General features: G+C 42.7%; 1 protein-coding gene across 1 annotated transcript in view; it reads left to right on the plus strand.

The window, feature by feature from the left end:
• ADAM10 (ADAM metallopeptidase domain 10) overlaps positions 1-18,134 on the plus strand; it is a 211,913-nt gene that overhangs the window by 152,097 nt on the left and 41,682 nt on the right. The window contains exons 5-6 of the mRNA XM_073586969.1: positions 14,798-14,901; positions 15,120-15,272. Coding sequence (XP_073443070.1) covers positions 14,798-14,901; positions 15,120-15,272 — 257 coding nt within the window. The remainder of the gene's footprint in view (positions 1-14,797; positions 14,902-15,119; positions 15,273-18,134) is intronic.

The raw sequence follows: 18,134 nt of genomic DNA on the forward strand, positions 1-18,134 counted from the left end.
TTCCCACAAAATACATAATCTTCTGTCCCCATGATTGGTGGTGTCCCAGCGATCGATCATTTATCACCTGTCACTAGAGCCGGACGGCTCAGGAGATGAGGGTAGTAGACCACAGTAAGAGGCAACATGTCTTGCTGACCATGTTCACTTCTGTTCCATTAATTTGGGCAGAAGATATAATTGTATTTTGTCGAAAACCCTCCCTTAAGTAGGTTGTCTGATTTTGAAAACCATATTTAAGTAATCGCCTTTTGGGTTTTCAAATGGGGTCATGGTTTTAACACTTACCGTATATTGACTTGCCATAATACATATACGGTACAAAGAGTTCCTTTGGTTCTGGAGGACCTGGCATGAACACGCATCACATGGACAGCTGTGTACTGTGTAATATGTGCCCTGTGGCAGCGCTGCAAGGAATTTCAGTGCCTGCGGCTAGGTTTATACACGGACTGTAGCCAACCACGTGGGGTCCTAACCCTGGACCCCCTATGAGTGGCTTATTGTCCTTGAGTGGAGCAGCTGGGTCAGGAGATTAATAGGAGGTTCAGCCAGGCTGCCTGGGAATTTGCAGTCATAAGAATTCATAAGAATTGCTTTTGTAATGATGCCTCATGCAGGGAAACGAGACTACCTGTTCCTACATAGAGCTTAGGAGTTTTTAATCATGTGATGTCATAGACCTGATGAAAAAAAAAAATTAACTGCGTAGAAAGGCAAAATGAGCAATTGTAAATACACAGTGCTCTATAACATGATGACCGCAATATACTAAGAGGATAAAAACTTCTTAAAAGGGAACCTGTCATCAGGATTGTACGGAGTAACCTACAGACAGTGTCAGGTTGGCGCCATTATACTGATTAAAATTATACCTTGGTTGATAAAATCCGTCCTGTGGTTGTTTAATCTTTATTTGTAGTTTTCAGTTAATGACATGCTCACGCTTCAGATGGCCAGTAGGGGGTCTTCATGTGATCCTCTAATTAGCTATTCATCCTTACGGCTTATGACAGGTCATTGATCCCTCAATGACCTGCCCCCTATTTTACATTCTGGATATGTTATGGTGTTGAAAAAAACATTCATCATGTAGGCGTCGGTGGCGGCGCCTGTGCTGTATTGTGATCACATCTATAATAATATCCAGATTTTTATTTTATTTAGTCATATATAAATTGCTTGAGAAAATAAAAAAAATTCTTCCTCAAAATAGCGCTGGCCGTGCTTGTACAGTAGCGTAATTCGAAACACGATACTCTACTGCGCAGACGCCACCGCCTTTGCCATTTTGCTGAAGGAAAAAAATTGTCTCCAACAAGATGGCGAAATGGCGTCGGCAGTGCTTGCGCAGAGCACCACATGAAGACCCCCACAGCCCGCCTCGAAGCACCAGAATCTCATTTACTTAAAACTACAAATAAAGATTACACAACAACCACAAGATGGATTTAATCAAACAAGGTATCATTTTAATCAGTATAACTGCACCGACCTGGCAGTGTGTAGGTTCCTGTGCACAATCCTGCTGACAGGTTCCCTTTAAGTGAGTTCCATGGTATTTTACAATATTGAACCTCATTTGAGACTAATTTATTACATTTTTTTTGTATCCCTTTTTATACTTTTATACCTGACTAGAGCTACTTTTGTCTCATAGCAAGAACAAAGGGAACTTGTCACATCGAAATTGAAGTCCAGTCTGCATGCAGCTTGTTATGATGCAGGAAAAAATGATCAGATTGAAATAATGATTTATGAGAAAAGTTTCAGTATAACGTGTTGGTTACTAAATTATAGGGGTTGTCCTCTACTCAGACAACCTCCCTTTACAATCCCTGTTTCCTCCCCCTCCACCATCCAAATAATAAAAAAATAGCACACATACTCTCTTTTGGTGCCGGTGCCATTCATATGATGTCAGCACTGGCTCTCCCGAGTATCGCATGACATAACCGTGTCACACAATCACTGGGAGCACCAGTGCCGACACTACTGTAACCGCTTGCACCAGAGATGAGTATAAGTGTTGTTTTACAATAGTTAACAACCGTTTTAAGTTTTGCTCATTCTTATATTTCTCTCCATCAAGTGGGTGGTCTTACTCATAAACTCACAGCCTTGCTTGCATAATCTTGCATTTAGAAATGGCTGCCAACAACTGATTAAGACTAAAAAGACAAGGAAGAGCATACATTTCAATTAGTAAAACGGGGTACACAGACTCTTTTTCCCACAAGTCTATATATCAATCTGCTCAGCTCCTTATGTTGCCTGCCTGACAGGTTACCATTCTAGCCCCAGGAAAATGTATCCAGGAATAACAGTGTTCTTTTGTTGTCTTTTCTTATATCCCGACTGTTGAAACCTTCAGCACGCCATTCTGATCTCCAAAACCGCAGTGCATGAGAATACCATAAAGGAGAATAATTACCTCCACGATCTCTTTGGTTTATGGAGGATTGCATTGATCTGCTATGTTTAGCCGTTTATTCTGCTACTACTGCTGCAATATCGAATGATTTTTCATCTGGTTCTGCTCCTGGGATAGGATCTCTGCATATTTATAAGCGGAAATCTGTCAATGAGTAAAAGTGTTTGCTTCAGATTAATCCCCGGTTTGGACAGAGCATGGAAAACAGACTGTTTTTTTTTCATGCATTTTACTTCTGCATTTTCCTTGCCCGTAAGGGAGTACTGTATATCTTAGACATGTAACCCTTAAAGGAGCAGTGTGACCTCCTGCACACGTGTATGCCATGACACAATGCGTAGGATTAATGTTACTAGTTTACTAAATGTTAAAAAAAACAACTTCGACAAAAACACCAGTTACCCAGTGAGTCTTGTTGTGAAATCTCCTCTCCTGGGAGATCTACGATCCGTTCATGAATTCCAGGTCATTTGGGCTACGTTCACATCACGCTTTAGTCATAATATGTCTGGACTTCCGTCTAAGACCCTGAGAAATGTGGCCCTGGAGCTTATTGGATAAGTCACTTTGTGGCCTCCCTGACTTCATTTTCGAAAGTCCACCTTTTTTTTGAGGCGGGCATAAAATCGCAGTCTATCACATTTTAGTGCCTACCTCATACCAGCGGATACTGCTGAAAAGGGGCTGCTTCATTAAAGTCAATGGTCCTGTCTGTGGATCTGCCTGAATTCTGTTTTTCAGAAGCCCCAGCTAATCTACGTGATGTGAACCCTTCTTTACACTGGATGGTTGAGAGCAGGCGTTCCTATTAATGCTATTTTTATGATAATCATGCAGTCCTAACAGGCTGAAAGCTCGTTTGTTGGGTGATATGGTCTTTTGGGCTCCATGAAAGATCTTTGTTCCCAGCAGTGCATTACCAGTTTAGAGGTCCCCATACACATTAGATAACTAGCCAGTCCCTCGGCCTTGAATCTAATGGGTATAGGGGCCTTTAATCAAACATATCTGATGTTCCAACAAGGCTTAGTGCTCCGACTGGCATCTCATCTCCATTGATTGCCGTCACAGCTCTGTGCTACTAGTAGCCTCTGTGTCCGGTGTTTATGGAAGTTACAAGTGAAACGAATGGGAATGAGTTGCAATACCAGACACAGCCTCTAGTGGGCCATGGAAATGTGCATAGTAGACAAGGAAGCGGACATACAGCGTGCCAGAGTGGAAATGTGCACTAGACCGCTCTTACATTCTGATTATTGGGCAGCAAATGAAAGGCTATCACTGTGATTCATGCAGCAAAACTTACTGCCTAGTGTTTTTATTAGATTTTCTACTGCATTTTCTTCTCAAATCAATTAACCTTTACCTTGAATGTTTTAAGGCTAGGTGAATTGGTTTTATAAAACCTTTTATAAAAATATACCAGAGGTAAATAACATTAATTTATCATAGTTTAGTTACTCTTAGCAGACCTTTTATAGTATAAAAAGTACAAAAATAGAAACAGAAAAAGAAAGGAAAAGGCATCCTAGTCCTCTATTGGCATAATGCCATCATTATCGGGAATCTGACAGTAGGATGAACCCTACTGAGCCATCAGTACGCGGGCCTCAGGTCATAGGAAGGTGAATAAACTATCTGCTGTCCGATGTCTTATTCCAGAGAAATTCATGGTTTTCTTAATATCTTTAAAGGATGAGCAAGTTGATCCCTGTGTGACCCAAATTGATGCTTCTGGAGAGAAAAATCGCGCTTTGAATCTTTGTATATGTTTCTGGAAACTCTTTGGGACGTGACAATGAACTTCCGAACCCTCAGCCTCATGCTTCTATTCCCGGTCGTGTATCCAAGCCACTGACATGTCTATCAACTAGAGGAGAGTGGCGCTAGGCAGGGAATATAGCGCGAGGCGGAGGAGCCAAAGTGCATTGTCACGGCCCAGTGCACTTCCAGACGCAATACATACGGAATGTCAAAACCTGTTTTCTTGCTACTGAAGCATGGCTTTGGGGTCATGCAAGTTAATGTATTTAAGTTCTAATCAGATAAATATTGTAAATGCCTTGGGGTGTAGAAGTTGACAGGTTTCCATTAAGGCTGTATGTTGCAGTTTCTTGTTGAAAACTATTGTATATACGGGATAAATCCATATTCTTTGCTTTATTATATATGTAAATACATTTTTTAAGGCCATTTTTTTTCTTTCCTTTTGTACTATTCATATTAATTAGAGGTAGTCCACTACTAGGACAACCCCTCTTCGATCTGAATGTTAGACACCGATAACGTAAACCTACACTCCCCTCCTTTTTTTTGCGTGCTTATGCATGATTTGAGAGACCCCACCCCTCTTTTGTGTGGCATGCACATAAAAAGCTGTCTTACACCACGTGCCCATACTAGAAAGCGTCTGTCTTAATCGTGTTCATTTAGACACTGTTTATATGTTCAGGTTTTAAATACATTAGATAGGGATTGCTTCAATAAGGGTTACTTTGACGAGGTGGAGCAGCTTGGTATACATTTTTTTTTTTTTGCAAAATAAGTATCTACTAAATACCCTGTATTTGTTGTCATCTTTTTATCAGCACTTGCTGACAACTGTCATATGTCTTACTGCAAGGTATTTGTGCACATTTGTCATTCTGTGCTTTGTTTGTATTTCAGTCAGTGGGTGGTGTGAACATTGTCCGACCGACTTGTTCACATTTGTGCATGTCACATGTGTTTTTACTCCCCTCCTGTAGTCACGCTGTTCCAGCTGTGTTGGCACTCCCATTTCTAGGGCTATCATGCAGTTCTTATGACATGTGAGCCCGGCACCCAATCGGCGCTGGTGTCACTGTCCCCACATTCGGACATATTGACCATCAGCAGGAAGCTAGGGTTGTGGCTGCTCTTGGACTTCCTCTTGATATGTGATTTGTCCAAAGGAGATTAAATTGATACCATAGCTGATTGGCCGCAGGGCTCGCGTGTTATAATAACCGCACAAACCCCTGGGAACGTACGCGCTGACACAGCTGGAATGGTGCCGGCACCGAAGGGGAGTACAATTGTTTTGATTTCATATCGAAGAGTTGTTGTCCCAGTAGTGGACAAACACCTTAAACCTGTTGAAGGACTTATATTTTTGCATTCAAAAGTGAGAATACTGAGTTAAATGCCACAAAGATTTGTCAGTCAAAACAAATTTTATTGGAAATTTAAACCTAGATATTAAAATGCATAGGAAAGTTGGGCAAAAGGGTAGTGGCAGTGAACCCAGAGTTCAAGTGGTCAGTGGCACTGATAGGGTAGCTATGTGGGTATTAACAAGTAGTTAGTACATTTTTGTAATATTCATGCATTTCGTCCTCGGACTGTGTATCCAATAATGGATTATATACTTTAAGCCAAAGTACACCGTGGGCCTCAAAGAATGGACTCTGATCTGTGGCCACAGGATGACAGAGTTCAAGATAAACAATTGCATAGCACAATGGCGCATAGTAGACTGTTTGGCAGTAGAAAAAAGTACGTATATCCCAAGGTATATGCAAGTGTCCAGAAAACAGTTAAATGGACCAAACGACGGACATGTAGAAGGTAAATTAAGGTAGATTTAGTAATTACCCATGGCTAGTAGCAGTGCACACTGTGTCCGTGGTCCCCGGCAGGCATCAGAGTGACAATGTACCCAGATTGATGCAGGCACCGTAATGACAATGTACCTGGATTGATGCAGGCACCAGGGTGACAATGTACCCGGATTGATGCAGGCACCGGAATGACAATGTACCCGGATTGATGCAGGCACCGGAATGACAATGTACCCGGATTGATGCAGGCACCGAAATGACAATGTACCCGGATTGATGCAGGCACCGAAATGACAATGTACCCGGATTGATGCAGGCACCAGAGTGACCATGTACCCGGATTGATGCAGGGACTGGAATGACAATGTACCCGGATTGATGCAGGCACCAGGGTGACAATGTACCCGGATTGATGCAGGCACCGGAATGACAATGTACCCGGATTGATGCAGGCACCGAAATGACAATGTACCCGGATTGATGCAGGCACCGAAATGACAATGTACCCGGATTGATGCAGGCACCGAAATGACAATGTACCCGGATTGATGCAGGCACCAGAGTGACCATGTACCCGGATTGATGCAGGGACTGGAATGACAATGTACCCGGATTGATGCAGGCACCAGGGTGACAATGTACCCGGATTGATGCAGGCACCGGAATGACAATGTACCCGGATTGATGCAGGCACCGGAATGACAATGTACCTGGATTGATGCAGGCACCGAAATGACAATGTACCCGGATTGATGCAGGCACCGGAATGACAATGTACCCGGATTGATGCAGGCACCGGAATGACAAGGTACCCGGATTGATGCAGGCACCGAAATGACAAGGTACCTGGATTGATGCAGGTACTGGAATGACAATGTACCCGGATTGATGCAGGCACCGGAATGACAATGTACCCGGATTGATGCAGGCACCGGATTGACAATGTACCTGGATTGATGCAGGCACCAGAGTGACCATGTACCCGGATTGATGCAGGCACCAGAGTGACCATGTACCCGGATTGATGCAGGCACCAGAGTGACCATGTACCCGGATTGATGCAGGCATTATGACAACATAACCAAACTGACTAATTTTGTTTTCTCAAGGCTTTTTTTAACCGTCAAAAACATCCCAAACTGCACATGGTTTTACTGCAAATTTCTGTGGGTTTGCAATGCCAAGGCCAAAATTTGCATGGTACTACAATGTCTTCTGGCAGAGTCCGCTAACCAAGGTAACAAGCCAGCGATTTGTACACAAACCATACACCCTTCCTGAGGTATGTTCAGCCTCCGTACACAAGGATTTGAATTTAGAATTTGGAAATGGCTGTAATAGAGACCCAAAGCAGAATAAGATTGTTTTTTTTGTTGGCCAAGTTGCTTGATAATGATTCTGTAGTGCTAATGGCTTTTTGGTCACCATCAAACTGAAAAAGGCCAAATTCAGGTACAAGTAGTATTCAGCATGTAAAGGGCGCACTTTTTTTTTTTTGTCGTCTATGGCACTTAGGATTAGCTGTTGCCATAACAGAATGGTCAGCAGGGCTAGCCAATTAGAGCTAATAATCCTGCTGTCCCCAGGTTAAGCGATCCGTCTTCACAGCCAGTGATGTTCGTTAGCAGCATTAGTCGGTGACTCAGTCTCTGATTTTGCTCTGTACACATTGGAGAACAGGGACTTGCGATGTGCTGTCAGACATATCCTTTGTATCATTCAACCTTTTTTCATGATGCCTGTGTGTCAATAGACTAAATGTCTTAGTACCACCTGTTAGTAGAGGTCTGCTAGTGCTGTAATATAAAGTATATCAGTATAAGACAATCTTTTTTTTTTTTTTTTTTTTTCTGTGTACACCAATGCCTATTGGCGTACAAGGTGGCAACCACTACACAACTAGTGTCAGTGACATATTATGAGAAAGCGGTGTGTTCCTTATGTTCTTCTGTGTTTATAGCGAGCAGTGCAGTCAGGAAACTATCTATAATATAACGGGCTAAGCGTCACTCTGTCTGAAGCCTTTATAGGCTGCAAAAGTGCGACACGTCTGCGCAGTCTGGCTCCAGACAGAATGAGGCATCCAGTGGTGAGGAGTGTGTATGGCGCCCGGAGATGGCGGTATGCGTACATACCACGATCTCGGGCGCCATGCTTACATACTTACCTGACCGGGAGGAGCGTTGCCGTGGCGCTTCTCTTCAGCCAGAGACCGGGGCAGGAGCGTGGCCGGAATCGCGATCTGGCGCTATTTTACTGAAGACACATTTGCAGTGTGTCTTCAGCAATACGGCGCCGGACAGCGCTATGGGCATGCGCGTGCTGCGGCACCAGACTCCTCGCCCGGCCTCCAGCAGAACGTGACAGCGCTGGAGCACAGGAAAGAAGGGTGAGTATAAATGTTTTTTTTGTATGTGTAGTTTAATAGGGGTGAGAGGGGGACCATACATATCAGGATAGGGGGGTGAGAGGACCGTGCATACCAGAATAGGGGGGGTGAGAGGATCATGCATACCAGGATCGGGGGGTGAGAGGACCATGCATACCAGGATGGATGGGGGGGGTGAGAGGACCATGCATACCAGGATGGATAGGGGGGGGTGAGAGGACCGTGCATACCAGGATGGATAGGGGGGGGTGAGAGGACCGTGCATACCAGGATGGATAGGGGGGGTGAGAGGACCGTGCATACCAGGATGGATAGGGGCGGTGAGAGGACCTTGCATACCAGGATGGATAGAGGGGGGGTGAGAGGACCATGCATACCAGGATGGATAGGGGGGGTGAGAGGACCATGCATACCAGGATGGATAGGGGGGGTGAGAGGACCATGCATACCAGGATGGATAGGGGGGGTGAGGGGCCCATGCATACCAGAATAGGGATGAGGGGTGCCATGCACCCCAAGATAGGAGAGGGGCAGCACATACCAGGATGGGAGACCGTATATCAATAAAAATACTCGCCACCCGGGCGTAGAACGGGTTCATAGCTAGTATTCTTTAGCCGGCAATAGGCTGATGCTTACAGCCAACAGAAGAGGTATCGCGGGAGACTGTCAGATATAGCTGGGCCACCTGTACTACCCCAGTGGTAACAGTGGAAGAAGGATGGGGGGGCGTTAAAATTTCAACTGAGGTTTGTTAGGCTGCTTTCTCTTTTATTGAAGTGAAGACGTCTGCTGGAGAAGTAGAGAAGAGGAAGAGAAGGACAGAGGCCTTTATTTTATCAAGACCAGAGTTATTCATGTCAGTCTTGACGAGTGGACGTTCTGGAGTCCTGATTCATTTACACACACTTTAATGAATCAGGCGTGTTTTGAAAAGTAGTGTGCACCTCAACACAAAACTTATTCCAGTCAGAGACTGGAGTGAGAACTATGGAGTAAAGTGTTACAATGCATCTCATTATAAATTAGGCAAGCGTGTGTTGCCCGTCCTACCCCAGCTTTCCCTGTTTTGGCTGAAGCTGGTGTGAAAAAGCCAAAATATGCAGCATTTTTTTCGCAATCTGATAACTCAAAAGTTTTGCAAATATTCATAGTGTCTGACATCAGATTTTTGATGTAAATACTTTATAGAATCAGGGTTACAGTTTTTGCTAATGGGGTAGCACATCTGGAACTACAGGGGAACTCTAGTCTCATTACCGAGGGTGTGAACATTAAAGATGTAAAGCGAAATTCACACCACTATTTCCTCCAGTTTTTTTTGTGAATTGAGGTAACTAGAAAGTTGGTCACAAGGATGAATCTCAGTCACTAATCTTTGCACCTTGATTGCTACCAAAATACCAAAAGTTTGTGGAGCAAACTTTAAGATGAACGTGTTGGCAGCTATTTCTTCAGCCACAGGATAGGTGTTAACATGATGATCGCGATCATCATTGATGTCAGACTCCCCCCAGCGATCAGCAACTTACAATCTATCATGAGAGTTCATAGGGCTTTGTAATGAATTAACTATGCTTACTATGAAGCTGTGGCCCAGGCAGTACTCTATTCCTGTGGGGCATTTCCTACTCTGGTTCTCTGGATTGGTGGGAGTCCCAACAAAAGATGATTGTTCTCTGCTGCACATTGTCCTGTGTAAACAAGATACAGTTGTGGCCAAAAGTATTGACACCCCTGCAATTCTGTCAGATACTACTCAGTTTCTTCCTGAAAATGATTGCAAACACAAATTCTTTGGTATTATTATCTTCATTTAATTTGTCTTAAATGAAAAAACACAAAAAGAATTGTCGTAAAGCCAAATTGGATATAATTCCACACCAAACATAAAAAAGAGGGTGGACAAAAGTATTGGCACTGTTCGAAAAATCATGTGATGCTTCTCTAATTTGTGTAATAGCACCTGTAACTTACCTGTGGCACCTAAAATGTGTTGGCAATAACTAAATCACACTTGCAGCCAGTTGACATGCATTAAAGTTGACTCAACCGCTGTCCTGTGTCCTTGTGTGTACCACATTGAGCATGGAGAAAAGAAAGAAGACCAAAGAACTGTCTGAGGACTTGAGAAACCAAATTGTGAGGAAGCATGAGCAATCTCAAGGCTACAAGTCCATCTCCAAAGACCTGAATGTTCCTGTGTCTACCGTGCGCAGTGTCATCAAGAAGTTTAAAGCCCATGGCACTGTGGCTAACCTCCCTAGATGTGGACGGAAAAGAAAAATTGACAAGAGATTTCAACGCAAGATTGTGTGAATGTTGCATAAAGAACCTCGACTAACATCCAAACAAGTTCAAGCTGCCTTGCTGTCCGAGGGTACAACAGTGTCAACCCGTACTATCCGTCGGCATCTGAATGAAAAGGGACTGTATGGTAGGAGACCCAGGAAGACCCCACTTACCCCGAGACATAAAAAAGCCAGGCTGGAGTTTGCCAAAATTTTACCTGAAAAAGCCTAAAACGTTTTGGAAGAATGTTCTCTGGTCAGATGAGACAAAAGTAGAGCTTTTTAGGCAAAGGCATCAACATAGAGTTTACCGGAGAAAAAAAAAGGCATTCAAAGAAAAGAGCACGGTCCCTGCAGTCAAACATGGCGGAGGTTCCCTGATGTTTTGGGGTTGCTTTGCTGCATCTGGCACTGGACTGCTTGACCGTGTGCATGGCATTATGAAGTCTGAAGACTACCAACAAATTTTGCAGCATAATGTAGGGCCCAGTGTGAGAAAGCTGGGTCTCCCTCAGAGGTCATGGGTCTTCCAGCAGGACAATGACCCAAAACACACTTCAAAAAGCACTAGAAAATGGTTTGAGAGAAAGGACTGGAGACTTCTAAGGTGGCCAGCAATGAGTCTAGACCTGAATCCCATAGAACACCTGTGGAGAAATCTAAAAATGGCAGTTTGGAGAAGGCACCCTTCAAATATCAGGGACCTGGAGCAGTTTGCCAAAGAAGAATGGTCTAAAATTCCAGCAGAGCATTGCAAGAAACTCATTGCGACCAACCGCTTCCGGTAACCATCAGTTATTTTGGCTAAAGGTTGTGCAACCAAGTATTAGGCTGAGGGTGCCAATACTTTTGTCTGGCCCATTTTTGGAGTTTTGTGTGAACTGATCAATGTTTTGCTTTTTGCTTCATTCTCTTTTGTGTTTTTTCATTTAAGACAAATTAAATGAAGATAATACCAAAGAATTTGTGTTTGCAATCATTTTCAGGAAGAAACTGAGTATTATCTGACAGAACTGCAGGGGTGTCAATACTTTTGGCCACAACTGTAAGTGCTGCTGAGAACAATAGGAGCCTATGTGCATGGAATAATCTATTACAGATTGTCCAATGCATATTTGAAGCAGGGTTGGCCTTTGTAAACAAGGTATTTAGTGTCCACCAACCTGTAACCATGTTGCCCCAATCTAAGGCCATTGTAGTGCAGCGGGGTTGGTGCAGTGCGACAGACAGGCAGTGACCACTGGAAAGTTCAAAACAAAGTGTCTTTAATGTCTAACGTACTCACAAATGGAAAACATGGTATCCTCCGGATCGCAGCAGGGAATCAAGACAGTCTGTATTGGAGACCGGTTCCCGTGGGCGACTGCACCACCGTGCTGTGCTGAGGGGTGCCAGGCCTTTTGGCTTCACTTGGCTCCGTGTTACTTCACACAGGCTGAACCTTGCAACCTTGCAGAGCCACTTGCTCTACAGTTTGCAAACCAACACTGACACACCCAACCCTTTGCTGCAAGGTTTTTAAATGTAATCTGTGGCCATGGGCCACTTGTAGGACCTGCCCTGGAGGCAGCAAAGTGCCCCACAACCATCCTGTAGTTCGCTTCAAAAATAAAAGCCCATGCCGGGTTTTCTTAAATCTGCCTTAGGCAAATAGCTTGCCCAAGACCAAAGTTGGTTTTATTCTGCATTGTAACCACAGCTATATCTGTGACTGCAATGCACTCCAGCAGCCTTAATACGCTTCTATGCGCATCCGGGGGGAAATTATCAACCCTCGCATAAAACACCTGTCACCACCTCACACCATTTAAAGCACCATAAATGGACCTTTTAGATTGGGTTGACGTTCAGCTTACTTGGACTCCATTACTTACAAGTAAGAGACCTAAAACCTACAAGAGAAATGAATCAAATGCCGAATATAAATTAACACCTTTATTAAAGAAAAGACCATAAAAATACATAATAAAAAGGAAAAAATGTAGAGAGTTGCAAAGTCATTCAGAAATATACAGAATCTTTCTGGAAACAATGCCCATAAAGTGCCACACTAACATATACAGAAGAATACACTGTAATAGAAATTAACAAAATAGTATTAATATGTGAACCAAACGAGAGAGCGACCTCTTATAGTCTTACTGAAAAAGTTCAAGTGCAAAACAGTGGATGAGTTACCAAATGATCAGAAATAATGTGTTGTGCCTAATATTGCTTCTCATACCATAATGAATTCATGGTACCAAGTGGTCAATACAAGAGGTATGGAAGGAACGTGCATAAAGGCATCATAAATTAATTGTATTCAAAAAGCTGTAGAGCAGGGCCGGCTCCAGGGGTTTTAGCCACCACAATGCGGATTCACATGCACTTTTCTAATCAGATCAAATGCATAGTACGGCTCCATATGTTTGGCTGTTTACACCCTGCAATCACAAAGATTAAGTGTCAGATCAGTTTTCAAGTGGCTTCAGCTTTTGCTCTGCAGTGGTCTAATCTAAGTGCATGTGCCTTCTAGGAGAAAGGAAAATTTAAGGTGTAGAAGAATGTATGTAAAAGAGGAAATCTGGTGAACTGTTTGGGATCTATCATGCAGAAAGGGGTGAGAGGCAGAGCTTTCCAAGATGAATTGAAAACATTGATATGAAATGACTTTCCATGCTCTTCAACCTCCTTGTTCTTTAGAACATAAATACGGTAACCTCCTGGGAAAATGTCATATTTCTGTAATGGAGCTGTATGCTTTTAATGTCCGCAATCGGGGTCACTTGAGGAATTCCTGTAAGTTGTGGACAGTCTGTGAGGCATTTATTTTATGATTTTGAACTTTAAACTTGTCAGAAAAAAAAAAAAGTTTCAAGCGTCCGATAAATGAAAAATGTTAAAGGGAATCTTGTCAGGTCCTTTTGGCGTAACCTGATAATATCCTGATATAGAGCTTTGGGCAGCCCTTTCAGAATATGTATTTTTTTCTATCCTTGGCAAGTAATATGGCAGTGTGACTGCACCCAATCAGTGACTCTGGAGCAGGGGGGTGGGCAGGATTAGGGGAATGGGTAAATATTCATTGTGTAGTGTATTGTAGAAGAATGGCGCACGACACTCCCGTAATCGGTGCCCCAGTAGGATCCGATCCCTTTAAGTATGTGAAGTAAACTTGGCACTCGGATGTGAAAACGGTAGATACTTATTTGTGCAGGAAATCCAAACATCAGACGTTTCGGTCCTAAAAATGGACCTTCTGTGTCCGGCAGCTGCAGGGGAGATGAACTTTATGGATGCCTAATTGGTTTAGGCAAACACGGCTTCTCCTAGTAACAGTCCATTGCCCGAGTATAGACGAACCAGATCCACTAAAACCGTCGTTTTATGGCTTTAGTGGTCATCTTCATGAAGCAACCCTGTCTTATATATTAGCGGTTGCCTATGAGACTGCCTCTTTTTTAACGGCTTGGTGGTTGTTGGAGTAAACCCCATGAAGAAAAATGATTCCATGTTATTAGCAGTGCAAAAGAGGCTTTTGTTAAGATGCTTGTAAATTATTGGCGTTTGAACAACTGAACTGATCCTGCTCATTTTAGCCACCTTTTCCACCTCTGAGATCAGTGCCCAGTCTTGCTCTCCAAACTGGCTGACGCGCCATCGCTCCCCTTGCCTTACCACCAGTGTGGATTGGATCGGCGTGCCACAGGGAAGGGACAGTTCATACTTTCCATGGCATTCCCCTTGCCTCTGCTGGCCACGAGATGCAGACAAGGTACACATCTTGGAGACGGAGGCTTGACTTTGATTTTACTGATTAAAAAGCCCTAAACAATTGGTTTTATTATGGACGTATTCCTCCTAAAATGCGCTCAACACTAAACCACACGGCGCAAACCTCTGACCCAGTCGGTGCTTTAATTTAGACGATAAATGAGATTTTCTGGGATTTTGTTTGTCTATAAGACTTTTTTTTAAATGTGAAATTATTTGCCATCTGCTCTAGTTAGTGAGACCTTTTCATTCCGAAAGCAATTTGGGATTATTTTTTGTTTTGTCTACGTCAGATGTTGTCCGACGTGAAGAGTGTGTGTAACCTTCTTGAATTTCCGCTTTGCAGAATATCCTCATAAATATGGCGCTCAGGGGGGATGTGCCGACCACTCTGTGTTCGAAAGGATGAAAATGTATCAGATGTCGTCTCAAAGTGAACCGAGCAAACAGGTAAGAGCCCTTTTGTTGGCTCTGTTATAGCTTAGCACTTGGCTTAACGTTCTAGCACAAATTTGCTGTTAAAGGTGTTGTCCGGTCTAAAGTAAGCCTGCACGTCCCTCTGTCACTCACCTATGAGCTCGCGAGTTCTGATTATGTTCCCTCCATTCATACTTTGATAGTAAGGCGTCTGATTTTATTTCACTACTTCTATTTGTGGCTGCTATTAGGAACACGTAGACGAACATGAAGAGACCGGTCCAGTCATCCTTAGGCAGCGGCGAGCAGCGCAGGCAGAGAAGAACACCTGCCAGCTCTACATCCAGACTGACCATCTGTTCTACAGGCGCTACGGAGAGACGAGGGAAGCCGTGATTGCCCAGGTACCGGCCCTTGCATACTGACATCGCTGCGCTATGTGCAAATTGTTTGGGTTTCTATGATGTGTGATCACTTTGAAATAAATGTAGTAATTTAACGCCTTTCTATTTTCAGACATTTGTGGTGCCATTTTATGAGGCTTAGTTTTCACTCTTCTATGTCGGAGCATATTCAAAGAAAGCAAAGCTCTATAATACACATAATTAGCTTACTTGTTTTAGTGTTTAATTATGCAACCATTGTATGTTAGCTTTGTTTTCACTAGATCTCCAGCAGTACGAAAACAAAGTGTCAGCTCACCATGTAGTCAAAAAAAAGGGTCTACTATATAATAGTTGTGCTCATCCAGCGCCAATGTAATCTGATAATCACTAACAAGTGCACAGTACATCATCCTAAAAAGTATATCATTTAAAATCCAATATTTCTACTTATCCTGGAAAAAGTGATAAGTTGAGGGAGGACACCTTTTTTCAGTATTCACATTTTTTTTGATGATTTTTACAAGAAGTTTCAATACATTTAATATTTTTTTTATATTTTTGTTGTGTGTTTTTTTTATTTTTTTATTTCTTCCCCTGCAACTAGTGAAGGTGTTATGTCATAAACTCACTCCCCCAATAATGGCGGTGAGAAGATTCTTTTGTCCCAGTCTGAAAACTGAGCTGCATGAGAGAGGACGTCCATCTGTTAGGGCTGCCCTAGTAGCCAGTATGACAGCGGGGTTAATTCTGATTTTTCTTTTTTTTTTTTCTTTTTACATACAGTGGGTAAAATATTAATCCGCTCAGGAAAACATTTTGCCCTATGATATTAGTGCACATTTAGTATAGTTGTGATATCGGTCCATCGGGAAAAGTTAACAAAATGGTATTATTGCAGAACATAGTGGTAATGAAACGGTGTTGGGAATTTTCATTACGTGTGTCTGCATGTGGCAACATAGCAATAAAAGGCAAATTGGAGTTTTGTAAAAATTAAGCAGATAAAATGCTCTTTGGGGACATATGAGCCTCACATTCTACATGACTATGGTGTGGTGTGTGTTTTCCCTTTTTATAATATACTGTTAAAAATGATCTGAGAAGATTAATTTGTCTAATATATGTGTATGTAATTCTATTTGATTTTTGTATAATACAAACACTCTCCATTGTTTGCATGTGTTGTGAATATTCTGGCGGAGGTATGCGTCCAGAGCTTTTTCTGATGTATATGCCAATCTGAGGCCACTAATGGGAATCTGTCAGCAGGTTTTTGTGGCCTCATCTGATAACAGCCTGATGACGGCAAAGAGACCCTGAATCCAGTGATATAATACTTAGTTTATTGGGAGCTGCAGTTGTGACACAGTTTGTTTTTTAAATGCTACATGTAGCAGAGCTGAGAAAGCTAATCCTGCCCAGACATTGTATATTGATGGTGAGCTGCTTCACAGGAAGGGGCTGAGTTGGACTAGCAAGCTCCTGCCAGCTAGTCTAAGCAATGATAACGTCCTAGTGATAAAACCTTCACTGTAAGTAAACAGCATACAGCTTGATAAGTGACACAAAGTTGGATTCAGTGTTTTAACCCCTGCCTCCTGCGGTCCTCAGATTACATAGCAAAAGCCTGATTCCCTTTCATGTGCTTTGAACATGGCCTACTTTCTAGTCTTCAAGAAAAGCTAGATAAAGTTCTCAGAAACCCCTGATTTTCTCCTATGCAAAAGTTTCTCACTAGTAAATAAATACATTCTGGTACTTTACAGTATTAGGAGGATTTTATTTTCTTTTTTTGTATAATGTAAATTGGGAAATGACTTTGCTTACCGAACACAAAACACAAGGTTAATAAAAACTGCTATCCTCCTTGTGCTTGCTGCAAGTTTCATTGACTGGCGTCTTTATCCGGAGTATCTTATCTCGCGTATCTGACACCTTGTTCCCATCCTTTGTAGCCTACTTACTGTAGATAGGATATGTTTTTTAATCTTCATTCTCCTCCTGCCTTGTGTTCCCCTGATGCGACTCTCCACAAGTGCAGAAAGTTTTCATGTCTCCGACCCTTAGTGTTTCCGCACACATTATCATCCGGCTGCAGCCTGCGTCTCCGGAGATATCATTACAGTAATGGACTGTAGGCTCAGTCCAGTGCTTTGCTTTTTACTGGTAATTTGTATTGAAAAGTGTGACTTTCCGTTTTGTCCTTTTCGCCGGAGCGTCTTCTTTCCTCATTCTGTGTGTTGAATTTTGCATGTCTCCTTCCAGCCACACAATGGAGATGTAGAAAAGTCTCCTGTCCATTTTGGATTGGAAGTCCTTAGGGTGAAAGTCTCATCATAAAATAATGCTGTTATGCTTCATCCTAACAATTATAGCTAAATTCAAACTGGCAGCCATAAAGTGAGGACGGATCTTGTAAAGGAACGCAGCACATTAAGTCCTTTTCAACATCATGGATCCTCCTTTTAAGTATTGCCTGAACTGAGTCGGCGCTTTACCATGGATTTAGAAGGTGCCATCTTATACGAGGGGCAAACATCCTTTCAGACCCTGAACGGCTTCCGTGATACTTAACCAGGTTATAGTCTTTCCTTGGGCGCATTATGTAGGAAGATGAGACTTCTGCCAAATAATATTTTCAAAGCCTAGGTCTTTCTGAAGATACATTGTATGTATTGGTAGCATCCCAAAAGAGACTGCAACAATCAGATTAATTCAGTAGGGCAAAACCATAACGTTCCCCCAATGATATTCTGGAGTCATTGCTATAGTTTGACTAATGTAGAAAATTCCATTGTGCTTATGAATTCCTAGCGTTTGTTGCGGGAGATCATAACTCAGTCTGTAATCTACTGCGGGATCTGCATAGTACCATAGATC

This window comes from Dendrobates tinctorius, unplaced genomic scaffold (genome assembly GCF_039654945.1).
Source record: "Dendrobates tinctorius isolate UK_male_01 unplaced genomic scaffold, ASM3965494v1 ptg000097l, whole genome shotgun sequence".
In the NCBI taxonomy this organism is placed as follows: Eukaryota; Metazoa; Chordata; class Amphibia; order Anura; family Dendrobatidae; genus Dendrobates; species Dendrobates tinctorius.